Source organism: Triturus cristatus, chromosome 11 (genome assembly GCF_964204655.1).
Source record: "Triturus cristatus chromosome 11, aTriCri1.1, whole genome shotgun sequence".
NCBI lineage: Eukaryota > Metazoa > Chordata > Amphibia > Caudata > Salamandridae > Triturus > Triturus cristatus.
Window position 1 is genome coordinate 24,433,934 of NC_140594.1, and position 27,031 is coordinate 24,460,964.

The 27,031-nt window shown below is 49.1% G+C and overlaps 1 protein-coding gene across 1 annotated transcript in view; it reads right to left on the minus strand.

Moving 5' to 3' along the window:
- LOC146783173 (transmembrane protein 132D-like) overlaps window positions 1-26,246 on the minus strand; it is a 1,969,967-nt gene extending 1,943,721 nt beyond the window's left edge. Inside the window, exon 1 of the mRNA XM_085636467.1 lies at window positions 25,791-26,246. Within this exon, the coding sequence (XP_085492593.1) occupies window positions 25,791-25,884 (94 nt within the window). The 5' untranslated portion in view covers window positions 25,885-26,246. The remainder of the gene's footprint in view (window positions 1-25,790) is intronic.
- Window positions 26,247-27,031: the final 785 nt, after the last annotated feature.

Below are 27,031 nucleotides of genomic sequence, written 5' to 3' on the forward strand. Positions count from 1 at the left end.
ACTAATAGTAGTACGGTTCAAATCAGATAGCACTAATGTCTGGAGTAGTTCTTCCTCTATCTGTACTGAAGGCACAGTATAAACGTATATGTAGTAACAGTTGTGGTAGTAGTAGTAATAACAGTAGTAGTAGTAGTTTTAGCCAGGTAGCCCTAATGTCTGGATCCTTTCTTCTTCTGCTTGTACTGAAGATCCATAAATACCTGCAGGAGTAAATTCAAGCGCTGTGCACTACTAGCATCTTTATAAGCCTCCGACAAGCGCTGATCCATACCCTCGGACATGTGGGCTCGAGGAGATGGTGTGTAGTACTGTTCTGTTACCCATCTAGGTGTAGGTTTAGCAGTCAGTCGGATGTAGCAGTAACTGTGCTAGTGGCATTCCTCGTAGGAGTATTACCATTCCCAGCGGCAGTAACACAAGCACCAACAGAAAAAGAACTTTAAAAATTACCAGCAGTTTTGATATGGTTACTTACAGCCGTACTAGGGAGAGCAGAGCTAGCCGTAGCACTTTAAACATTAGTAATCCTAGTAGTGATATTAGAGTACGACATTGCATCAGTCTACCCAGATATAGTAGTGGTTGTATTAGTAATTGGGACTTGTGGATATCAAAGCTAGTAGCATTAGCAGTAGAAAGAGCAGAACGACATAGTACCAATAACAATAGCAGTATCGGTGAGAATGCTAGTACTAGCAGTTATATTATTACAGGGCCAATGGTATTAGTAGAAGTAGTACTAGATGTAGTAGGAGCAGCTGTAGTATTAGCTTTAGTAATATTTAGTACTAAAAGTTGCAGTAATAATAAAGCCAGTGGTACTAGAAGCATTAGTACTAGTTGTAGTAGTTCTGTTGAAATTATTACTACTAACAGTTTTATCTTTAGTAAGGCCAATGGTAATGCTAGTGGGAGTAGTAGTAGTAGTACATCCGACAGTAGATGTACTAGATTTTTTTGTCTGTTCGAGAGTAATTTTAGTAGCAGTAAAGTCTATACTAGTAGTACTAATAGTTTTAATCGTAGTTTTGTAGAGCGAGCACATTCAGTAACAATAACAATAGCAGTTGTGAGGTTATGCAAACAGAAATAGTAGCATCAGTATTAGTAGTAAAAAAGGAAGAAAGCCAGAAGTAACTCTGATAGGAGCAGCGGGAGTATTAGTAATAATGCTACAGCTAGTATTATTTATAGTTAAGCCAGTCGTTGCAATATTGATAGTGGTTATAGTATTATTACAAAACATGCAAATAGTTGTAATAATAATTGTAAGGAAATTAGCAATAGTACTAGGGTCAATTAAGTCTGTAGTAGTATCGATATTATTAAATGAATAAATAGCGGCATTACTAGTAGTGAAGTCAGTGGTAGTAGCAGTATGTGTATTATTATTCAATATATAAATAGTAGTACTAATAGTAGTAAAACCAGTAGTAGTAGTACTAATGGCAAAAAGTTGGTTTAAGTAGCAGTACTAGTATTGGTGTTATTAATACATGTATCGATAATAGCACTAATAGTGAAAGCAGTAGTTGTAGTAATGGTAGTTAAGTTAGTAGCAGGTATATAGGTATTATCATGAAATATATCAATAGTAGCACTAATAGTAGTGAAGCCAGTGGTAATAGTAGTAAAGTCAGTAGTAATTTAGATATGTGTATTATTTCTAAACGTATCAATAGTAGGATTAATAGCAGTGAAATCAGTAGTAGTAAAGTCAATACTATTAGTAGTAGTAGTGTGGGTACGAATATTAAACATATATATAGTAGTATCAATAATAGCGGAAGCCAGTAGAAGTAGTAATGGTGGTGAGGTCAGTAGCAGCGCTATGAGTATTATTACTAAACTTATAAATAGTAGCACTAATAGTGGAGCAGTCAGCAATAGTAGTAGTAGTAAAGTCAGTACCATTAGCAGTAAATGGTGTGGGTATGATTGCTAAACATATACATGGTAGTGTCAATACTAGTGAAGCCAGTAGTAATAATATTAAACTTAATAGTAAGAATATAGCTATTATTACTAGATATATAAATAGTAGCATTAATAGCCAAGAAGCCAGCTGGAGTAGTAGTAGTAAAGTTACTACTAGTAGTAGTGGCATCGGTATTATTGAATATATAAATAGTAGTAGTGTTAATAGTAATGCCAGTAGTAGTAGTAATAGTAGTAACGTCTGTTGCAGAGGTGTGGCATACAAATAGTAGTGAACTCAGTAATAGGAGTAGTAACAACTCTTTCTTTATTCGGATGACAAAACATCCATAAAAAGATACAATAAAACAATCATGCAATATAAAAGTCAATACAAGGAGCTAAAATCACACATCCGATTAAAACATGACAGGATACTCAGACCCCACAAGAGTATCGCTAAATACCCCGTCACCCCAACGGTAACCTCAAGAATACAAGGCAATGGAAGATCAATCAATTCTTGATAGCCTCGATCTGTGAGCCGCCCACAAAAAACTAATCACAGCAAGGAGGGTATGGGGGTTGGTAACAACTGTAGGTGCGAAAGTGCCCCTTTTGCCTGCCGAAACTTCAGGCTCTTCAGTAAAGGCCGGAGGAATCGTTTTCTTGGCACTGAGAAAAGTGTACACAATAAAACAAAATGCAGCGTATCCTGTGGAGATCAAAAATCACAGCCAAGGGGCCTCTTAAGGATGAGGAAAGAGATCCGGCTGGTGACGCTAAAAGGTGGTGAAATTGATTAAATCTTAAGCGCGTGATTAGTAATAGAAGTAGAAAAAGCAGTAGCAGTGGTATGGGGATTATTACTAAATGTGTATACATATATATATACTAGTAGGAATAGTGGTGAAGCCAGTATCAGTGATATGGGTATTAATAGCAAACATATAATATATCAGCATTAACAGTAAAGAGGCCAGGATTAGTACTAGTAAACTCAGGAGTAGTAATGCTATGGGTAGTAGTACTAAATGTATAAATAGTAGCACTAATAGTAGTGAAGCTAGTAGTAGTAGTGGTACTAATAGTAAGGTAGTGTGGGTATTAATATCAAATAGTCACACTAAAAGTAGTGTAGCCAGGACTAGTAAAGTGTGGAGTAGCAGTGCTATGGGTATTAGTACCAAATGTAGAAATAGTCGCACTAATAGTAGTGAAGCTAGCAGTAGTAGTAAAGTCAGTAATAGTTATATGAATATTATTACTAAATATATCAATAGTAGTTCCCCTAGAAATGGAGCCAGTGGTAGTAGTACTGATAGTAGAGTCAGTGGCGGTGATGTTAGTGAAGCCATTTGTTGCACTAGTGACAAAGTGTTACTACTAATAGTAAAGTCAGTGGCGGTGATGTTAGTGAAGCCATTTGTTGCACTAATGGCAGAGTGTTACTACTAATAGTGAAGTCAGTGGCGGTGCTGGTAGGGAAGCCATTTATTGCATTAGTGGCAGAGTGTTACTACTAATAGTAAAGTCAGTGGTGGTGATGGTAGCGAAACCATTTGTTGCATTAGTGACAGAGTGTTACTACTAATAGTAAAGTCAGTGGCGGTGATGGTAGAGAAGCCATTTGTTGCACTAGTGACAGAGTGTTAGCACTGACAGTAAAGTCAGTGGCGGTGATGGTAGAGAAGCCATTTGTTGCACTAGTGACAGAGTGTTAGCACTGACAGTAAAGTCAGTGGCGGTGATGGTAGAGAAGCCATTTGTTGCACTAGTGACAGAGTGTTAGCACTGACAGTAAAGGCAGTGGCGGTGATGGTAGTGAAGCCATTTGTTGCACTAGTGACAGAGTGTTAGCACTGAGAGTAAAGTCAGTGGCGGTGATGGTAGAGAAGCCATTTGTTGCACTAGTGACAGAGTGTTAGCACTGACAGTAAAGGCAGTGGCGGTGATGGTAGAGAAGCCATGTGTTGCACTAGTCGCAGAGGGTTAGCACTGACAGTAAAGTCAGTGGCGGTGATGGTAGAGAAGCCATGTGTTGCACTAGTGACAGAGTGTTAGCACTGGCAGTAAAGTCAGTGGTGGTGATGGTAGAGAAGCCATTTGTTGCACTAATGGCAGAGTGTTACTACTAATATTAAAGTCAGTGGCGGTGATGGTAGAGAAGCCATTTGTTGCACTAGTGACAGAGTGTTAGCACTGGCAGTAAAGTCAGTGGTGGTGATGGTAGAGAAGCCATTTGTTGCACTAGTGACAGAGTGTTAGCACTGACAGTAAAGTCAGTGGCGGTGATGGTAGAGAAGCCATTTGTTGCACTAATGGCAGAGTGTTAGCACTGACAGTAAAGGCAGTGGCGGTGATGGTAGTGAAGCCATTTGTTGCACTAGTGACAGAGTGTTAGCACTGACAGTAAAGGCAGTGGCGGTGATGGTAGAGAAGCCATGTGTTGCACTAGTCGCAGAGGGTTAGCACTGACAGTAAAGTCAGTGGCGGTGATGCAGTGAAGCCATTTGTTGCATTAGTGACAGAGTGTTACTACTAATAGTAAAGTCAGTGGCAGTGATGGCAGTGAAGCCATTTGTTGCACTAGAGACAAAGTGTTACTACTAATAGGAACAATGGTGCACAGGGTGGCGTGAGGGGTTCTGGGGCCAGAGTCCCGGGTAGATGGGTGGCTGGGCACTTGTTGTCTCTTCGGCTGAATATGAAATGTCCCGCAAATATTAACAGTGAAACACTGCTAATCCCGTGCTAAGAGACACACATGCCACCCGCCATCACTTTCGAAAAGATGCGCCTTCCACCTTGTGGTTTGCCGCTGACCGCGGCCCCCGCAGGGTGCCAATCAGCGGTCGGCGCCTTAGTGCCCCCGGGGCACCGGTCACCCCTCCCCACCCCCTCCCACAGGGAGGGGGCGGGGACACCGACCGGAGCCCCCCTCCTCGGGTTGGCCGGAAGTGACGCGCAATGCCTGTCCCTTCCTGGCCCTGCGCGGCACCATAAGGGGTGCCTGAGCCAAAACCGAGGAGCCTCATGGGAGGGTCCCGGAAGCCGTGTCGGCGCCCCACTAGTCCTGCGGGCAGTTGTGGGCCTGAACAACTGGGGGCTTGCTAAGCAACGCTCCGCCCCAATAGGGGGGCGTGAGTAGAAGTTACCAACGGCACGTGATCGTAGAAAGAATCACATGGATGGCAGCATCAGCGGGCATCGCTCCCGCGCTGCCCGGCTCATCAGGCGGGCAGGCTACCCAGTTGGTTGCCTGCCCTTGGATCGCCCGTAAGATAACCCACCCATTACATATTCTGGAATTATGTAATAAACCTGCAGCATTGTTACCCAACACCAACTGTCTTGTGTGTGTCATTTGGGTAACCTACCATGGGGGAGGGGGGACAGTGGGGTGCCCCTGGGGGTACTATGTCTCACCCGCCCCTCGATGGCATGATAGCTCCTCCACACAGTGCAGTTGTTGAGCGCCTGGTGTTTTTTTCACACTTTTCTTCCGCCTCGTCCCATATGTCAATTGTCAAGGCGCTACCCGCACGTATCCGTTGACATGGCAGCGAGAGAAGCAGTCGGGTGGGGCTAATGGTGAGCAGCGCGTGCCAACTTAACCTTAGCGCCTCCTTATGGGCTGGCTGTAGGCAGTGAATGACGCAACACATGCTTAAAGGAATAAAGTAGGGTAGGGGGGGCGAGGGGGGGAGCTGTGCCCACGCTGGTGAGATCTAAGAGCACCCGAAGAGACCTGCGAGCTTATCTCGCCTAGCCAGCAGGTACGGGGTGGGCTCTGTGCGGCCACAGCTGTGGAGTAAGCGACGACGGCTGGACATGCCATGGCAGGCCAGGGCACTAACGGGCAGTTATCAATACTTGTGTTATTCGTGCGAAGTGCTAGAAATAGAAAAATAGAAGTACAGGTACCCGGTACCAAGTGCCATAATAGCGGCCACTCCTTGAGCCATGCCAGCAGCCCCCCTCCGTGTGCCATGCCAGCAGCCCCCCTCCTTGTGCCATGCCAGCGGCCCTCCCCCCGGTGCCATGCCAGCAGTTCCCCTTCCTGTGCCATGCCAGCAGCCTCCATCCCTGTGCCATGCCAGCAGCCTCCATCCCTGTGCCATGCCAGTAGCCCATCCCTGTGCCATACCACTAGCCCCCTCCCTGTGCCATGCCAGCAGCCCATCCCTGTGCCATGCCAGCAGCCCGCTCACTGTGCCATACCACTAGCCCCCTCCCTGTGCCATGCCAGCAGCCCATCCCTGTGCCATGCCAGCAGCCCCCTCCCTGTGCCATACCACTAGCCCACCCTGTGCCATGCCAGCAGTCCATCCTTGCTCCATACCAGCAGCCGATCCTTGTGCCATGCCAGTATGCCCTTCTTTGGTCATGCTAGTTCATATGGGCAGTTTCCACTCGATATGCCATGTAAGCAGTCAGTCCATGCGTGCGTCAGGAGGGCGCCAATCACGTCATAACCGTGCCTGCAGTCAGTCTCTGTCTCGTGCCAACAGCCCGCCCACGTGCCATGGCAGCGGTCTCTCTGTTCGTCATGCTAGGCAGCACTGCGGGCATTCTGTCTCGGGCCAGCATCTCGCCCATGTGTCATACCAGCAGTCCCTCAGTATGTCTGTGCCAGCCGAGCGCTGGGCACTCTGGGGGCGGCGGGGAAGGCTGAACAAGAAGGGGGGGCGGAGGGGGCAGTAAAATACCCCATGACTGCGCTGCATTAGTATTGAATACAGAACTCCCCCCCCCCCACGCCCCCCCCACCTCCGAAGCCCGCGGATGTCTCAGGAGCAGGCGGACCGTATCCTGCGACACACAAGGAACTTCTCATTATATCTGACATTTCTACAAAATCGATAATCTGCAAAAGTGTTTCTTCAATAATGCATGTTTCCGAGGCCTTGTATGTTTCCTTGTTGTTTATTTAATTCCTAGGACAATTTTATGGGAATCTAAATCATTAAAATGTTGTACAAAAATCAGATAACATTTTTCAATGTTTCATCAACGTTGTAATCCTGAACGACAGCCGGGACACCAGGCCGGCACTTCCCGCCACCATCATCGTAGTGTCCTGAGGAACATTTATAGACATTATTTGTTGATGAAACACAAAGCACCAAGAAGCGGCCAACACTTCCTTTTACAAGATGTCTAAAGAAGAAAATTAGACAAGAGGCATTAATCAATAAACGATATTTTCTGAGCTGACTTAATATAGTTAGGTAACGCAATTACAATGTATAAATGTTTGATTTTAAATAAAGCGGCCGCTGTTTCTGACAAATTGTGGTGGATGGGTATTCTCATGAAATAAGAGATACGTTTTCCATCTCTTTCAAAAATAGCAAACACTATAAAGGGGGTCTGTAGAGGCTAGAATTGCCCCTCAGATCTCAGACACATACATGTGGCATGGTTAAAAACATGTTTATCTTCTAAGCAATCTTTCTCATTTTCTAAATCGGTTCAATCCTGAGTCTACTTTTAAAATGTGATGCTGAGAGTATTTATGAGGGATTTTGGGGGAGTGAGGCGCGTGCCTTCACCCCAATCCCTTGCAAAGGATGACTGACGTCTCAGGAGACTGATGGCTTTATCTTTGCTTGAGCACTTTCCATGCCCTTCTGTCAGGTCTCTGTTCACTTCCACCAAAGAGCCCCAGCTCTCCCTCTGAGGCGTGTCAAGGCCGAGGGCGATTCTGAAGCAGAGTTTGGTATTTCTCACCTGCAGATTTCTGATTGGTTCAGGAGACCCCTCCAGGGTACCAGTGAAAGCTTGTCTCTTCTTACTTGTATTTATCAGGAATATTGGGGACATGATTGAGCCAGTCGGTTCCATGAGACAAGACCCACCCCTAACCTCACCGCATGTGTTATGGAACTAGCCGGGTTGGCCAGGAGTCTTCTTAAGCGCAGGCCACCTTCGTTGTCCAAGTTTAGTCCAGCGTTGAGGGACGGTATTCAGCCTCGTGGAGGCCTTCGGGAGCATTTCCCCAAAGAGCTGCCTCATTTACTGGTCTTACCAAAGAGCCCCCATATCAAGTATCGAACAGGGTAAGAGCATTTGAAGTCTGAAGGGTCATTTTAAAAACGGGCTCGATGTTGGTCCCAAGTTGTCTGAGGTAAGGACTAACCCTGGGCGGAATTCGCAGAGTTGTACTACACGGAACAACGCAAAGTTAAAAAAAAAACTGCTCTGCAAGCGGCGGAGTACGGTAGAAAAATGCTGTTTGTGGTGATTGCACAGTGCCGGATGCTTGTCCGCACTGTGCAATCATCGCGAACAGCCCCATGCACATCGCAAGCGGTCCCTGCTTTCCTTTTCTGCTGCTCGAGTAGATTTTTACTCGAGCGGCAGCTTTCTCAATGCGAACGGGCTGTTTCTCAACGCGAACGGTCGCGAGCAAACACAACCAATCACAATGAGAAACCTGAGCCCCCCTCCGGCGCTTTGAGAAATCTCGCCAGGAGGTTGATTTTCCACGCTCGCCAACTTAATGTTGGCGATCGCAAACGAGGAAAAATCTCACCGGAGGTTGATTTTCCTCGCTCGCGGTAGCCAACTTGACTTTGACAAACGCGAGCGTGGTAAAAAACTCTGCTCCGCCACACGGGGCAGAGTTTTTCAGAACACCGTAAGCTCCATGTAATGTGGAGCGCGTAAAACTCTGCAAACTCCGCGAGCAGAGTTCACCGACCAGGGTTAGTAAGGACCTATGGCCTGATTTAGAGTTTGGTGGGAAGGTTCACCCGCCTCAAGAAGTGTCCAGCGGAACTTGCGTATGTAACCATTGGAGACAACTGCATCCCCCCGACATACAAATCTGACAGACTGAGTGAGGGCTGTCGGAGGTCTGCCCATGTGCTTGCCTCTCCTCTTAAGAGTGGGCAGTCAAATGGCTAGTTTTCACTGTCCATCATCGCCAGATAAAACTTCTCGGGAAGGGTCAGTAAAACTGCAAACTGACTCACACCATGGGAGACAACTCCCATGGTGTGGGGGTCAATAGGTTTCTTTTAATTTTTTTAAACAAAATTCAGCTGTGGGTTTTTTTTGGGGGGGAAAAAAAACAGGTTACAAATTTTACACGGGTACTGTCATGTTGACGGAACTTTCCATCAAACCTGCACTACATTGACCGGACGCAGTGATAGCTTTCCTCACAATGTAAGGGATGTTCGCTGGGGCGATGGACATCTCTGGATTCCGAGAACGGATCCTCCATCAGGGCGACGGAGTAAAGGGTCCTCTGAGGTCCAAATCGGTGGCCTAGAAAGTTGAAAGCATCTTTGAAATAACCTAAACTAAAGCTGATGAGTGTCAGCTTCGCAATCATCACCAGGGACTTTGATATTCATTCGTAACCCCACTGAGGTACTGTTCATTCCTTTCTTCCTGCGCTCAGTCCTGATGCTGGAAGGAGGCCTTATTTACTCAGAATGACCATACTAAGAAGAAGAAGCAGACAGGGCAAAGGTCACAAGACGAGCATGCCTCACAGGCCACCGGAGCCCCCGTGGAGTGCCGGCCTAGAACACGGCATGCGGCCTCACAGGCCACCGGAGCCCCCGTGGAGTGCCGGCCTAGAACACGGCATGCGGCCGCACATGCAAAGGAAGGCATTCTTAGCATGCAGCCCCACATGCAAAGGAAGGCATTCTTAGCATGCAGCCCCACATGCAAAGGAAGGCATTCTTGGCATGCAGCCCCACATGCAAAGGAAGGCATTCTTAGAATGCAGCCGCACATGCAAAGGAAGGCATTCTTAGCATGCAGCCCCACATGCAAAGGAAGGCATTCTTAGCATGCAGCCCCACATGCAAAGGAAGGCATTCTTAGCATGCGGCTGCACATGCAAAGGAAGGCATTCTCAGCATGCAGCCCCACATGCAAAGTAAGGCAGCCACACATGCAAAGGAAGGCATTCTTAGAATGCAGCCACACATGCAAAGGAAGGCATTCTTAGCATGCAGCCCCACATGCAAAGGAAGGCATTCTTAGAATGCAGCCGCACATGCAAAGGAAGGCATTCTTAGCATGCAGCCCCACATGCAAAGGAAGGAATTCTTAGCATGCAGCCCCACATGCAAAGGAAGGCATTCTTAGCATGCGGCTGCACATGCAAAGGAAGGCATTCTTAGCATGCAGCCCCACATGCAAAGGAAGGCATTTTTAGCATGCAGCCGCACATGCAAAGGAAGGCATTGTTAGCATGCGGCTGCACATGCAAAGGAAGGAATTTTTAGCATGCAGCCCCACATGCAAAGGAAGGCAGCCACACATGCAAAGGAAGGCATCCTTAGCATGCAGCCGCACATGCAAAGGAAGGCATTCTTAGCATGCAGCCCCACATGCAAAGGAAGGCATTCTTAGCATGCAGCCCCACATGCAAAGGAAGGCATTCTTAGCATGCAGCCGCACATGCAAAGGAAGGCATTCTTAGCATGAGCGGAGGTGCACGTGGAAATCTGGCGGCCTCTATAATGCTCTGTTGGTACAAACACTCAATGCACTCACAGTAGACTCGCCCGCTTTCAAAACCTCAGTTTTACGTGTTCGCCGCCTGAAGAAAGGCCAATTGTGCACCTGAGGCCTTGCAGCCACCTGGTTGAGTGGCTCCCTTGCTAAATCACTTGTGATGTGCGTCGTGTAATAGTGGGCGTTCCCTGAAAGAAGCCAAAACGGGCACAATTACACAATGTACATTTTTGGCTAACGGTTGCCGGAAGGGATTCCCTGGTGGGTTTGCCAACACCAGGAATTGACCAGATTTGGATCAGTAACACACATCACTGCAAACCCTGATGAAGTCCTTGAGAGGACGAAACGCGTTGGCAGAGCTGTTTGAAGTATACAGTATCGTTGGAAATGAATAAAGACGCTATTTTGTAAAAAAGCGAATTTCGGCTCCTTTATATTTGGAGGGAAAAAAGTTGGAAATGATGCATGGAAATTTGCTTGAAATTGTTTATAATGATATAAACGTTTGATATTGAGTGTGCCTTCTTCAAAAAAAGTTCTATGCGAATTCTACCAGTTACGGAGCAGTGAGGCTGAAGGAGGGGGAGCACCCGTGTGGGACATTATTGGAATTATCCCCAGTGCGGTTGTTTTTAGGCTAATCCTGGGAGAGGATGTAGCCTTACGGTTCGAGTCTCGGCTACGACGCTCAACATCCTGTGATCCTGGGCAAATCACTTAATCTCCCCCTGCCTACCACAAATGAATGTGTCCATCTGTAAAAAAAAAAACTGTGCTCATGTAAAACGCTCTGATACAATTCGCGCTATATGAAACTCTGAAAAATAAAAACACTGCTCTTTTCTAAGGCCAATCAAAAGGCATTTGTCACACGTGCCCTCCCTCTGCCTATCACAGCGCTGAACCCGTCAGCTTGCTCACGTGGGACAATGCGTCACAGATCAGCAAGAAAACACAACAGAGAGGAAATAACTCCAAGAGAACGTGGAGTGATGACGACACAGAAGTATTCCTTTCAGATAGAAAAGCAGAAGGGGTGCCCACCCACTCCAGCGTCAGCGTGGACCCTAAAATGAGGCAGGCCCGTGTGAAAGTGTGTGAGTGCCTGCCCGCGCAGTGTGAGATGCAGTAGGAGTGAGTGGCGCACTGCTGGCCACAGAGAAGGTGCGTGGCGCTGTGAAGGGGTGTGTGGGAGGACCTGGTGAGACGAGTACAACACGGAGTGTCCACTGGTTAAAGGTTAGACACTGCCGGCCACAGGGAAGGTGTGTGCAGTGTGTGGCGCTGTGAAGGGGTGTGTGGGAGGACCTGGTGACGACAAGTGTAACACGCAGTGTGTCCACTGGTTAAAGGTTAGACGCTGCCGGCCACAGGGAAGGTGTGTGCAGTGTGTGGCGCTGTGAAGGGGTGTGTGGGAGGACCTGGTGACGACAAGTGTAACACGCAGTGTGTCCACTGGTTAAAGGTTAGACGCTGCCGGCCACAGGGAAGGTGTGTGCAGTGTGTGGCGCTGTGAAGGGGTGTGTGGGAGGACCTGGTGACGACAAGTGTAACACTGAGTGTGTCCACTGGTTAAAGGTTAGACACTGCCGGCCACAGAGAAGGTGCGTGCAGTGTGTGGCGCTGTGAAGGGGTGTGTGGGAGGACCTGGTGACGACAAGTGTAACACGCAGTGTGTCCACTGGTTAAAGGTTAGACGCTGCCGGCCACAGGGAAGGTGTGTGCAGTGTGTGGCGCTGTGAAGGGGTGTGTGGGAGGACCTGGTGACGACAAGTGTAACACGCAGTGTGTCCACTGGTTAAAGGTTAGACGCTGCCGGCCACAGAGAAGGTGCGTGCAGTGTGTGGCGCTGTGAAGGGGTGTGTGGGAGGACCTGGTGACGACAAGTGTAACACGCAGTGTGTCCACTGGTTAAAGGTTAGACGCTGCCGGCCACAGGGAAGGTGTGTGCAGTGTGTGGCGCTGTGAAGGGGTGTGTGGGAGGACCTGGTGACGACAAGTGTAACACGCAGTGTGTCCACTGGTTAAAGGTTAGACACTGCCGGCCACAGAGAAGGTGCGTGCAGTGTGTGGCGCTGTGAAGGGGTGTGTGGGAGGACCTGGTGACGACAAGTGTAACACGCAGTGTGTCCACTGGTTAAAGGTTAGACGCTGCCGGCCACAGAGAAGGTGCGTGCAGTGTGTGGCGCTGTGAAGGGGTGTGTGGGAGGACCTGGTGACGACAAGTGTAACACGCAGTGTGTCCACTGGTTAAAGGTTAGACGCTGCCGGCCACAGAGAAGGTGCGTGCAGTGTGTGGCGCTGTGAAGGGGTGTGTGGGAGGACCTGGTGACGACAAGTGTAACACGCAGTGTGTCCACTGGTTAAAGGTTAGACACTGCCGGCCACAGAGAAGGTGCGTGCAGTGTGTGGCGCTGTGAAGGGGTGTGTGGGAGGACCTGGTGACGACAAGTGTAACACGCAGTGTGTCCACTGGTTAAAGGTTAGACGCTGCCGGCCACAGGGAAGGTGTGTGCAGTGTGTGGCGCTGTGAAGGGGTGTGTGGGAGGACCTGGTGACGACAAGTGTAACACGCAGTGTGTCCACTGGTTAAAGGTTAGACACTGCCGGCCACAGAGAAGGTGCGTGCAGTGTGTGGCGCTGTGAAGGGGTGTGTGGGAGGACCTGGTGACGACAAGTGTAACACGCAGTGTGTCCACTGGTTAAAGGTTAGACGCTGCCGGCCACAGGGAAGGTGTGTGCAGTGTGTGGCGCTGTGAAGGGGTGTGTGGGAGGACCTGGTGACGACAAGTGTAACACTGAGTGTGTCCACTGGTTAAAGGTTAGACACTGCCGGCCACAGAGAAGGTGCGTGCAGTGTGTGGCGCTGTGAAGGGGTGTGTGGGAGGACCTGGTGACGACAAGTGTAACACGCAGTGTGTCCACTGGTTAAAGGTTAGACGCTGCCGGCCACAGGGAAGGTGTGTGCAGTGTGTGGCGCTGTGAAGGGGTGTGTGGGAGGACCTGGTGACGACAAGTGTAACACGCAGTGTGTCCACTGGTTAAAGGTTAGACACTGCCGGCCACAGGGAAGTTGTGTGCAGTGTGTGGCGCTGTGAAGGGGTGTGTGGGAGGACCTGGTGACGACAAGTGTAACACGCAGTGTGTCCACTGGTTAAAGGTTAGACACTGCCGGCCACAGAGAAGGTGCGTGCAGTGTGTGGCGCTGTGAAGGGGTGTGTGGGAGGACCTGGTGACGACAAGTGTAACACGCAGTGTGTCCACTGGTTAAAGGTTAGACGCTGCCGGCCACAGGGAAGGTGTGTGCAGTGTGTGGCGCTGTGAAGGGGTGTGTGGGAGGACCTGGTGACGACAAGTGTAACACGCAGTGTGTCCACTGGTTAAAGGTTAGACACTGCCGGCCACAGGGAAGGTGCGTGCAGTGTGTGGCGCTGTGAAGGGGTGTGTGGGAGGACCTGGTGACGACAAGTGTAACACTGAGTGTGTCCACTGGTTAAAGGTTAGACACTGCCGGCCACAGAGAAGGTGCGTGCAGTGTGTGGCGCTGTGAAGGGGTGTGTGGGAGGACCTGGTGACGACAAGTGTAACACGCAGTGTGTCCACTGGTTAAAGGTTAGACGCTGCCGGCCACAGGGAAGGTGTGTGCAGTGTGTGGCGCTGTGAAGGGGTGTGTGGGAGGACCTGGTGACGACAAGTGTAACACTGAGTGTGTCCACTGGTTAAAGGTTAGACACTGCCGGCCACAGAGAAGGTGCGTGCAGTGTGTGGCGCTGTGAAGGGGTGTGTGGGAGGACCTGGTGACGACAAGTGTAACACGCAGTGTGTCCACTGGTTAAAGGTTAGACGCTGCCGGCCACAGGGAAGGTGTGTGCAGTGTGTGGCGCTGTGAAGGGGTGTGTGGGAGGACCTGGTGACGACAAGTGTAACACGCAGTGTGTCCACTGGTTAAAGGTTAGACACTGCCGGCCACAGGGAAGTTGTGTGCAGTGTGTGGCGCTGTGAAGGGGTGTGTGGGAGGACCTGGTGACGACAAGTGTAACACGCAGTGTGTCCACTGGTTAAAGGTTAGACACTGCCGGCCACAGAGAAGGTGCGTGCAGTGTGTGGCGCTGTGAAGGGGTGTGTGGGAGGACCTGGTGACGACAAGTGTAACACGCAGTGTGTCCACTGGTTAAAGGTTAGACGCTGCCGGCCACAGGGAAGGTGTGTGCAGTGTGTGGCGCTGTGAAGGGGTGTGTGGGAGGACCTGGTGACGACAAGTGTAACACGCAGTGTGTCCACTGGTTAAAGGTTAGACACTGCCGGCCACAGAGAAGGTGCGTGCAGTGTGTGGCGCTGTGAAGGGGTGTGTGGGAGGACCTGGTGACGACAAGTGTAACACGCAGTGTGTCCACTGGTTAAAGGTTAGACGCTGCCGGCCACAGGGAAGGTGTGTGCAGTGTGTGGCGCTGTGAAGGGGTGTGTGGGAGGACCTGGTGACGACAAGTGTAACACGCAGTGTGTCCACTGGTTAAAGGTTAGACACTGCCGGCCACAGAGAAGGTGCGTGCAGTGTGTGGCGCTGTGAAGGGGTGTGTGGGAGGACCTGGTGACGACAAGTGTAACACGCAGTGTGTCCACTGGTTAAAGGTTAGACGCTGCCGGCCACAGGGAAGGTGTGTGCAGTGTGTGGCGCTGTGAAGGGGTGTGTGGGAGGACCTGGTGACGACAAGTGTAACACGCAGTGTGTCCACTGGTTAAAGGTTAGACACTGCCGGCCACAGAGAAGGTGCGTGCAGTGTGTGGCGCTGTGAAGGGGTGTGTGGGAGGACCTGGTGACGACAAGTGTAACACGCAGTGTGTCCACTGGTGTTGCCCTGAGCTGATTACGAACATTGGAACCCTGCAGATAGTTACCTGCTCTCCCTGCTTGTCCTGTGGTTGCTGCTGGCTCTCATTTCTCCCGCCGCCGCTTTGCTGACTACGCGGCCGCCGAGAGGAGAAAAACTTCAGCCCCCAGAATCCCCAGCCCCAGGAGCAGGTGACGCTAATCACGCGCCCGGAGGTCCTATAAAAACAAGCACACCTCCGGGGGAGCGGGTGTTGCCCTGAGCTGATTACGAACATTGGAACCCTGCAGATAGTTACCTGCTCTCCCTGCTTGTCCTGTGGTTGCTGCTGGCTCTCATTTCTCCCGCCGCCGCTTTGCTGACTACGCGGCCGCCGAGAGGAGAAAAACTTCAGCCCCCAGAATCCCCAGCCCCAGGAGCAGGTGACGCTAATCACGCGCCCGGAGGTCCTATAAAAACAAGCACACCTCCGGGGGAGCGGGTGTTGCCCTGAGCTGATTACGAACATTGGAACCCTGCAGATAGTTACCTGCTCTCCCTGCTTGTCCTGTGGTTGCTGCTGGCTCTCATTTCTCCCGCCGCCGCTTTGCTGACTACGCGGCCGCCGAGAGGAGAAAAACTTCAGCCCCCAGAATCCCCAGCCCCAGGAGCAGGTGACGCTAATCCGCGCCCGGAGGTCCCATAAAAACAAGCACACCTCCCGCGTCGCGGGACGCGCGCGGGCGGACGCCGGGCTAAGCCCGGGCAAAGGGCGGGCCCTCTGTGGCCCTCAGTGGCCGAGGTTGGCCGGGCAGGGCCCCGTTATTTCCATATTGCTGCTCACAGCATGTACATTCTCTACAGCTATTGAAGGCGATAAAACGATGAGGGTGATACAACTATACAACTATTGACTGGTCGCATATATAAACTATACATTGACAGTTGATTCTTAGTATATCATTGGTTAATTTATTGTGTATTAGTTTTTTGCTTTTATCCTTTTACTTGATACAAAATGACAGCCAAAAAACTACGCTCTGGAAGAGTCTTAGGGGGGAGATCATGTATTAAAACTAGGTCCAACCCCCTGAGGAATAATTTTGAACATAGTCTACAATTGAAGGGACAGATGCAGTTGTTTAAACTATGGGAAAAACCAGAGAATAAATATATGGAAGTTCCAGTCACTACTGACAATGAGACAATAACTACGACGGAACCGCAGATAGAAGCAGCCTTCGACACTAACTCTAGGTCAGCTACGGAAAAAGTTTCTCCCACCTTACTCCTGACTAAAGATGTAGACATCCTAGCATGTCCTCCCAAAGGAGATAATTCAGTCTTACTGAAGGCAGATTTGAAAGGTTTTCAGTATAATACTCCTAAGGTTACAGAAGAGAAGGTGGAGGATATAAAAGAAATCTCTATTCCGTCTAGTATTGATCTAGAATTGTGTGGTCGTTATATGGGTGAGAGGGTTGTGAAACAGCCTGATCCTTGTATTTCCTTAAACGGAGCAACGCCTTCAGGATTACGGCTATATAGTAGCACCCCCTCTATGACATCTAATGATATTTTTTCACTGCAGAGCGATTTGAAATCTCCTCAACTTAACCTATCAGGTATCTGCTCTCTTACTGCACCTGAATATATAAAAAATGAAAAACCAATTTCTGATTCTCTGATAGCACTTGAGCATCTGCTGACCTCCATATTAGGTTTATTGAATAAATTCGTTGGGAGCACTGACTGTATTATGGATTCAGTTACTGAAATATTGAAAGTATTAACTGCCAAAAATGCTGTGAACAGGTCTATTTTTCCTATCGAACCTATTGCTCAGAACGTTATTGATAGTAACATTGCATTAAGAAAAAATGTATCTGCGGGGTTGGTATTAAAAGTAGATATTCATGAGCCCTCAACCTCTTCTTTACCAATCTCTGCATCTTTGAGGAAAGAATTAGAACCGATTTTGAAGGAAGAACAATCGGCAGTGGTTAACCCAACCGCTGGAAGCGAATTTTTTCCTATTTTTATTCAGGATAAAAAAGAACCTGAAGGTATTGTGGTGACTACTGGGACAGTAATAGAAAAAAGCAGAAAGATTAAAGGGAAAAATAGGAAACCTGTTCGCAAATATAAGAAGAAAAGACAGAGGAAAATGATCTTTCAAGAGCATGTAAATACAGAAGTAACTGATGGTATAGAAACTCTAGATAGTTTAATACAGGAGACTTCATCTATTGAGGTTGCTGGTGGCCTCACCGATCCTCTAGCTGAAGGCCCCCCCGGTGTCAGCACCTTGGATGGAGGACCCCTTTGTTCTGAGGCTGGTGGGATAGAACCTCTTGAACCAAAGGATGAAGTTACAAGTAATAGGCCTATTGAAAAAATAGTACTTAATCCATCGGCATCTACTTTTTGGCCTTTAGCGCATGTGACCACTAATTCATCTACTGTAACACTAAAAACTTCCAACCCATGTGTGGATACTTTGTCACTGGATTTTCTCCCCTTATTCGATTTAGACCTTAATATGAATAGATCATGGTTGCTGAATTCCTTCAAGGACATTGAATGCTTAAAACTTATTTTGTCAAGCGACATTGATTTGGTTTCAATAATGGGGTTTGAAAATGGTCCGCGCGTAAGGGTAAAATTCTGTTCAAAAATAATTGCGAATCTTGTCCTCCAACAAGCGGAATCATTTCAACGTAGAGGGATTGATGTGCTGCCCTTTATTAATAATGGAAATCATATGTTCTTTAGAAAAGGAGCTTCTGAGCTGGGACTTGGGCAAGAAGACCCAATTATTCAAAATAAAGATCTAAAGATACGGGTTTCTAGAGGAAAGCGTATGGTCTCTCAGGTACCTTCTCCCCCTGAAAATCTTCTTATTTCCATGACAGAAGATAATCAACACTGGAATTGGCTTCCTGGAGTTTTATCCAGTAACACATCGAACAACTTAAGACCGTTTCTACATCTTTAACAGTCAATTAAAAATCATATCCTGGAATGCTGCAGGATTACATAATTGTCCTCAGAAGTTTGATTATCTGTTCTCTCTGAATGCAGATGTGCTATGTATTCAGGAAACATGGTGCAAAGATTCTCTTTATGGGGGGAAAAATTATTTTGTATTCGAGGCCCCAGCCACACCCTCAAGAAAAGGGCACGCGAAAGGAGGAATAGCCTGTTTTTTATCAAACTCATTACAATGGCAATTTTCCCATTATAAGGACACTAGTAATCTTGTTCAATCAATTACTATTAATAATTTAGTGTCCACAGGTAGACGGTCCTCTCTTGTAATTCTTAATGCATATATCCCACCTGAAGAGATTTTTAATACCGTTCTGAAGCGAATGTTTTCTTATGTCAAACAACTACTGGAGCTCGATCACCCCCCATATATATTACTTACGGGTGACCTAAATAGTAAAGTGTCCACTTCGAGTATAGACTTGTTTAGAAGTAAATTTAAGGAAGAAGCATACAATATACCCCAAGCAATCTTTCCTAGTAAAATGAAAACTAACAAAAGAGGAAAGATATTACTTGAAGAACTTAGTTATGTAGAGGGGTTAATTGTAAATGGTAGGATGCCCTCTGACACTCCGGCTAAGTTTACACATAATTCCTGTAGGGGTGAATCTATTTTGGACTATGTAATTACGGATTATGATTCATTTTCTTATGTTCAGGACATGATGGTCTCTCAATCTTGTTTGAGCGATCATAATGTGATTAATATAATAGTTTCATTACAAACCCCAGATACTGAATCATGGTCTATAATTAATAAAGGTGTTTCAATTCATTGCAAGTCTGGAAGGTGTTTCTGGGACCCTTCAACTATGAAAGACGTACAAAATATTCTTGCCCAAACCTTACTTGATCTAGATGATTGGCAGGGTAGGGAATTTTCATGTTTTGAAACTCTTAAGGAAACCCTTACCATGAGAGCTAGGAAATTAAGTAAACCTAAAAAGCCATATCTCCCTCCTAGTTTATTATTACCCCTAAATAAGGAAATAAATAAACTCGTAAGGCAACAGTTCATTAGTAGAACTAAGGAAAATGAGTATAAGATAGCCTTATTAAGAAGAAGGCGAGCTAGACTTAGAATCAAATTAAAAAGAGAAAAAGAAGATTCTCTCTGGATCAGGTTAAGAGAGGCATCGGCCTTTAATAAATCTAGAGAATTCTGGACCCTAATAGGGAAGGGATGTGGGGTAAGAACTTCCCCTATCCCTATCTCTATTGCCGAAAATGTCTGGATATCATTTATATCCAGTTTGTATGCTTCTAATAATGTAGAGGGGGATAGCTGGGATTTAGCCCTAAATAGTCAGCCTATTATAGAGCTCCCATCTGAGAAAACGATCGCTTCGGTGATAAAGAGTATGAGTGCGTCCGGAGCTATGGGCCCGGATGAGCTGCCCATGTCTATAATAAAGCAAGACGTTACATCCTGGAGTAGGATTCTCCTTCCAGTATTCCGTGCGTGCTTTTTACTGAGATCAGTCCCTAATTCGTGGAGGGGAAGTATATTAATCCCGATATTCAAAAAAGGAGAGCGGGATAGCCCTGGGAACTATCGTTTAATTGCTCTTTTAGATTCGATAGGGAAAATTTTTGCAAAATGTCTTTTGATTTTAATCTCCGAATGGATGGAAGCGAATGACATCCTACCTTTGGAACAAACTGGATTTCGTAAAGAGCATGGTACACTTGATAACTTAACAGCATTACAGGTGATTGTCGATAAATATGTACGTGTTCGCGGTGGTGGAATATATGCGGCATTCATTGATTTCTCCACAGCGTTTGATAAGGTCGACCGACCAACCCTGTGGAGAAAACTCGCTATTCTAGGGATGCCGTTATATTTGCTCGAACTTGTAAAAGCCCTCCACTCGAACACGTGGTGTAAGGTATTACAAGGTGGAGAAAGAGGTTTGTCTCAATCTATCCCCTCACCTAATGGGCTAAAACAAGGGTGCATATTGGCCCCTATATTGTTTTCTCTCTATACGGCAGACCTTCCTTCTTCCATTTCAGTGTGCGGTGGGATAGCCCCGATAATTGGAGGATCTCCTGTATCAATTCTAATGTATGCAGATGATATCCTCATATTAGATTTAACTCCGAAGGGCTTGTCTAACCGCTTATGTGCATTAAATCAATTTGCAGAAGCAAATTTCATGAAGATTAATGCTTCGAAAAGTAAAATCATGTGTATTTTTGGAAAGAAAAAATGTAGGTCTGTAAATTACGGATGGGCCATAGGCGGACATAAGCTAGAGGTGGTAAAAACCTACACCTTTTTGGGTAAAATAATATCGGCAAACTTAAGTGAGAAACTCCATACAGATCATAACTCGCGTAAAGCATTAGCCCATGGTATGGGATTATGCTCCTTGTACAAGGCTACAGGGAAGAGACACCTTACACTATTTATGGAGGTATTTAGGGCAAAGATCCCTGCAACTTTATTGTATGGGTTAGAATTAGTAGAGTTAAAACACTGGGGATTTTTACATAGAATGGAAGGAAAGATATTAAGAAGAATTACTTCCATTAATACAGCTTGTTCTGTATCCTCATGTAGATTGGAGTTCGGACTCAGAAGTTGTTGGGTACAGGGGCTGATAGCTCTGGTAAGGTGGGTAGCTTGCATAGCTAGAGGTAAAAAGGATTCCTTACGGGAAGCCATAAAAAATGAGCTTCTGGGCAGTTTCAATGAGTTTTCCCTGTTAGTAAAAAACTTTAGAGAAGCAGTAATTCTGTTAGAGCTGGATGTAAGTACTCTGTTCCTACTTACTCCCTCCGAACTAAAATCTAAATTAAAAAGTGCATCTTGGGAGCTCAGTTATAAATTGGATATGATTGCCCAACAAGGAAAATCGGAAAGGCAACTTCTTTTAAACACATATACATTAAAGCTGCCACAACAATACCTCACATGGAATATCCCCCACAGAGTCCGTAGGTTTTGGTACCTGTTAAGACAAGATTTGCTTCCACTAAATCCACTTTTAGCTAAATGGTATGGTGTATCTCCTATATGTAATCTTTGTCATAATGCTGTACAGGATCGTAATCACGTTCTGTTTATCTGTCCTGTTTTACGCCCATTGCGTTACAAATGGTTGAAACCTATCTGTTTACAATTAGGAATTTTAAATGTAAACACTTTTTTTCATGCACTTTACTGTCCTCCAAATGAAATGTTCTGTTTTAAAGTTTTTAACTTTTTTTTAGGTTTTTTAAATATTTATTGAATGAAATATAGAGAAATATCTGTCAATTGTCAGACCAGTGTATATGATGTATCTTCTTCTCATCTGTTTGTCTGTGATTTTATTGTAAGTATTGTTGTATAATTGTGTCTTTATTTTATGTGGCCCTCTTTGAGAGCCAAAACATAATAAACTTAAACTTGTACAAAAAACTTGGTTAAAGGTTAGACACTGCCGGCCACAGAGAAGGTGCGTGCAGTGTGTGGCGCTGTGAAGGGGTGTGTGGGAGGACCTGGTGACGACAAGTGTAACACGCAGTGTGTCCACTGGTTAAAGGTTAGACGCTGCCGGCCACAGGGAAGGTGTGTGCAGTGTGTGGCGCTGTGAAGGGGTGTGTGGGAGGACCTGGTGACGACAAGTGTAACACTGAGTGTCGTCACTGGCTGCTGAGTGTCACAAAAGGGCCTGTTCTAGGATTTTTGGGGGCCATACCCAAAAGGGAATGTGCGAGCCCCCCCCCCTCCCCGCCCCCCAATTTACATAAGTGACACCTTCAGAGCTCTGGAAGCGGTTTTGTGCAGACTCCTCCTGGACCACCGCTTCTCCTCTGAGCCTCCTCAAGCACCCCTTTTACAGCCCATTTCGGGCTGAAGATGTGAGAGTTGCTCGGGGCTGACACCCCTGCTGTGCTGAGTGCTGACAATGGGCGCCCGCAGTGCCTCTGAAGGCCGCCAGGCAGGAGGCCAGAATGCAGGACAACCCTGCAAGATCCGTCTACTTGCAACTGGGACACCATCCCTAAGACCAGGGCTTTAAGTGGGGTGAAAAAACTGGGGGGTCTCTCAAAGGGCGTGGCTAATGTAATTAAGAGCGTGGCTTAAAAACACGTAAATTAAAAATCTGTGCTTAGCATAGTGTGCTGCCCGACTTGTATTTTGCAGTTTTTTTTTATTGCATCCAGATATATAATACAACAAGTAACATCATACCTACAGCAAGTCAGGGCTATTGGCTTTGTCAATGGTTGTTAGCTGCATAGAATAAATAAGCATCAACTATGGCTTGTATATAATATTGGAAAAGCTTCCACTTAGAGCCCTGGTGACACCACGACAATGTTGCTGCTCCTGAGTTTCAAAAAGAAAAGGGAAATCCAGAGAGAAAACGACCCTCTTTAAAGGGTTTCCCTTCCCCTACAATCATTCATGCCGTAACTCCTTCCCTAGTGAGAAGTGAGCAGTGTGAGCACGCGCAAATCCATGTGCCTTTATGTCACTGCAGTCCGAAAAAAACGGACCGCCTGTGCCAGGGCACAAAACACAGCACAATAGAGACCAGTTTCGAGGCCCCCTGTAAAAAACTGCCGGTGCTGAGCACCAGTGAGACCCGGCACACTTAAAGCCCTGTGTAAGAATAAGAAGCCCAGGGAGTAGGAGGCCCATGGAGAGCCCATGGGCCCAATTGCAAAAAGACTCCTTTCTTTTAACTGAATCGGCAGCAGTACAACAGGGCTGGCGGTGTGTTGCACTGCTGCGGGCCCCATGCTGGTGGGCTGAGTGCCACGCCCTGGTCAGCTGCCCACACTGCCCATGCCTAGCGCGGACGCTGGTCACACACCACACAGCGTGGCACGGGTCGATTCCGGGACCCTGAGGGCCGCGCAGCACAATGGGGCTCTGGTACCAGAGTGTGTGCCACGGCGTGGCACAGACGAGGGACGCTGGTGCACAGAGAGAGGCCCAGACAATGTGTGCACAAGTGGAAGAGGCACGCTATGCGTCCCTGGCAGTGAGTGCGGGAGACACGTGGGAGATCAGAATAGTGCCCCCCCCCCCCCATTGTGGGGAGGAGTGCGCAAGTTTGCAGCACGGACACTAAGTGTTCATGCACGCGTTGTGGGGTTCGCTGATCACTGATAGCGGCACCCACAGAACTTAAGGAGCTCTGGGGGTGGGGTGGGGGTGGGCCAAGTGCCTCGGCACTGTGAGTGTTCCACGGCGAGTGCCGATGAGGAGGCACCAGCGAGGGGCGGGGCACCCGCGAAGGCGGGTCATTGGGTGGCCCAGTGAGGGAGTGTGAAGATGAGTGGGTGCCCATTGAGGGGGAGTAGGGATCAGTGCGTCGCCCAGCGGGGGGGGCGGGGGTGGAGTTATCGCTGAGGAAGTCTGAGGCCCGGCGCCTAGGAGAGTACACCTGTAGCGTATGTGCCTGGAGCCGTTTCATCGCGCTAGCGATTACCTCGAAGCGCCCGCGCACGTCGCGGGTCACAGACATCTTGGAGACTGAGTTACTCCTCCCTCCAAGCGGTGACCCGGCACCCCGAATCACTCCTTCCGCCTCGATCCAGCTTTCACAATGTGTTGCACGTTCGGTGCTGCGTTGAGGCTTCAAACATCGGGGCGCTCTTTCAGTGCAAACTGCAGCTCGCGGGGTTCGTGCACCCCGAGACAGAGACAACACGTCTTCTGCGGAATCCGCTCATTGGTGGAGTCATTCGACTCCCCCTAAATCGTGCCCCCACCGAACACGCATGAATTCACCTGTGCAACCTGTAGCACGTGCACACATTGCGATCTTCTGGAACTCTCCCCCCCGCACCGCTGTCTGCACGCAGAGGATTCCCAAAATCTTACCTCCTGAGGGTCAAAACCCACTTACTGCGGGGCTGGAGGAGGGGAGGTGATAGGAGCAGGTGTGTGTGACTGTGCGCGTGTGTCTGTAGGTGTGCGTGGGCGTGTACATGTGTGTGACTGTGCACGTGTGTGTGGGCGTGTGTATGTGTGGGGGCGTGTGTGTATGTGGGTGTGAGTTTGGCCGATGTGTGTCTGTGCCCGCTCGTGTCTGTGGGCGTGTACATGTGTGTTTGTGCGTGTGTGGGCGTGTGTACGTTTGGGGGCGTGTGTGTGGCCGATAGTACATGTGTGCGTGTGTCTGTATGTTTTGAGGGCGTGTGTGAGTGTATCTGTCTGCGCGTTTGTGCGTGTGAGTCTCTGCCTTGCATGTCTCGAGTGGTGATCCGTGCACACAACGGCCGTGGTGCGTGAGTGGTGAAGCAGCGACGCCCCTGCTCCCACCTGACCCCCGTGCATGCCACGGAGTCAGAGACAGCTCAGGTTCTTGAAGTTAGAAGAGTAAACGACACTTCCAGCGTCACAGCCCTGCGGTCTGTGGAGAAGTGTGGCTCACTGGTTAGAGTAGGCAGACCTGGAAGCAGAGGTCAGCCCGGGACCCGGGACTCGGCTGGGTCTTGAGTCCATAAATTGTCCATGGACTGATAATTCTCGCTCCAGTGCATACTCGTTTCATGGGTTCACACTCTGCAACTCTGGGCAATAGATTGCTTAATCTCCACAATGGCCCCTCGCGGCGGGATGCCTGGCTTTCACCTTGTGGATGCCCTGCTGGGTTATCTCACAGAGGAATACCAGGACGGGTTCCCTAAGCAAGCGCTTAGAGACCGGTTGGTTATTTGCGCTATATAAATAACTGCACATTTACATTTACAGCCCTGCGGTCAGCGTTGTACACCTTGTGTGCGTGTGTGTGCGTGACAGACTGGTGTGTGCGCCCATGTGTTGGAAAGGATGACACTTATAAAAGAAAAATAATTCAACCTGTCACAGCATGCGACCCCCTCCCCGAAGGAGGGGCACCCCGTTATCCAAGAAGCACATGGGGCTCTCGTTCTACCAATCTAATTAACGCTCTAAACACCAGGACAGAGGCCAGAAATCCGGATAATAAAGCGCTGGACTCACCGAGCGCAGCTTTGGCGCTATGTGAATGCACCTGTCAGAAGTCGCACTGTTCTAGCTGACTCCGAGCCCTCTCTCTGGTCCCTGGGAGCTCTGTACCCAATGCCCTCCTGTACTCCACGCCGCTCTCTGAAGTGCCTTTCACCCGCACCTAGCGCTATATATCACAAAATAACGCATTTCCAAGTGTGCTTTGTCGCCGCCAGGTCTTCGTACATCGTGGCGCGTGTACTGTGGAGGGTGAAAAGAATCAGTGTGTGTGTGTGTGTGTGGCTTCGAGAGCTCCCAGGCTTGCCTGTCAGAAGAATGATGGCAAAGTTTGCACTGCTGGGGTACACTGGGGGGCCCCTGGGAGGGGGCGTGCATAACTTGTCCTATCAATATGTCCCAGCATTTCCAACATAGACACAAATCAGTGAAATACGGAGGCGCCCCGAAGTGAAACAAGGAGGGTCGGGCAAGAGGCCAAGGTTCGGGGTGAGGGGCTACAGCCAAGGCAGCCGGGGTACCCCCTCCGGCCCTTCAGACACACCCCCTCCCCCGAGTGAACCCACACTTACCGTGGCACAGCAGGAGAGCTCGGGCTGCCAGGCTGAGGAGCAGGGCAGGGGTGCGGGCTGGCAGCGGAGCCCTGCCCCGGGCGCTGGGGCACATCCTGCGCTGCGGTCACCGCTCACCCACCGAGGGGAAGGTGCCTACTGCCGGGGGCTGCTGCGAGGCAGTCTCGGGGGGCGCAGCATCCGGGCTCCAGGGCACAGGGCATCCCAATGCTCGGGGTTCAATGGTCTAGGCTGGCACAGAAGTCCACTCCGGGCATCACTCCTGGCATGCGCCGGTACCAAGGGGTCCCCTCCAGGGGTCCGGTTGGGGGGCTCGGGGGCCCGTGAAAGGCTGGGGCCGGGGAAGGATCCGCTGCGTCTGATGCTGGAGGCGGCGGCAGCTGCTCGTCCTGAGCCGGTCCGCGGAATGAAAGACTCCTGGTGCAGGGAGGATGTCAGCCTGGCAGAGCCAGGGGAGGGGGCAGCGGAAGGGGCAAACAGTCAGGGAGGGGGCAAGGGAGCAGGGCGCAATGCACACTGAGAGGGGGTGCAGGGGACAGCTGAGGCTGGCGGAGCGGGGGTGAGAGTGCAATGCACACTGGGGGAGGGCACTTGAGGGAGAGAGGGGAACAGTCAGCAGGGGAGAGCTCAGGATTGCAGAGCCGGAAGGGACGAGCGTGAGAGTGCAATGCACACTGAGAGGGGGTGCAGGGGACAGCTGAGGCTGGCAGAGCGGGGTGAGAGTGCAATGCACACTGAGAGGGAATCCAGGAGAGAGCTGAGACTGGCAGAGAGTGGGTGTACTGTGCACTCTGAGAGGGGCCCAGGGGGGCAGAGGAGACAGGCAGCGGGGGAGAGCTGAGGATGGCAGAGCCGGGGTGAGAGTGCAATGCACACTGAGGGGAGGGCACTTAAGGGAGAGAGGGGAACAGGCAGCAGGGGAGAGCTCAGACTGGCAGAGACTGAAGGGACGAGCGTGAGAGTGCAATGCACACTGTGAGGGAGTGAGAGAGAGGCAGGCAGCAGGGGAGAGCCGAGGCTGGCAGAGTCAGGGGTCGGAGGTGATTGTGTAATGCACACTGAGGGGGCGCGCTTGAGGGAGAGAGGGGAACAGGCAACAGGGGACACCTGAGGCTGGCAGAGTCGGGAGAAGGGACGGGTATGAGTGCGCAATGCACACTGTGAGGGTGTGCAAGAGAGAGGCGGCGGGGAGGGCTGAGACGAGCAGTCAGGGGTCGGAGGTGAGTACACACTGAGGGGGC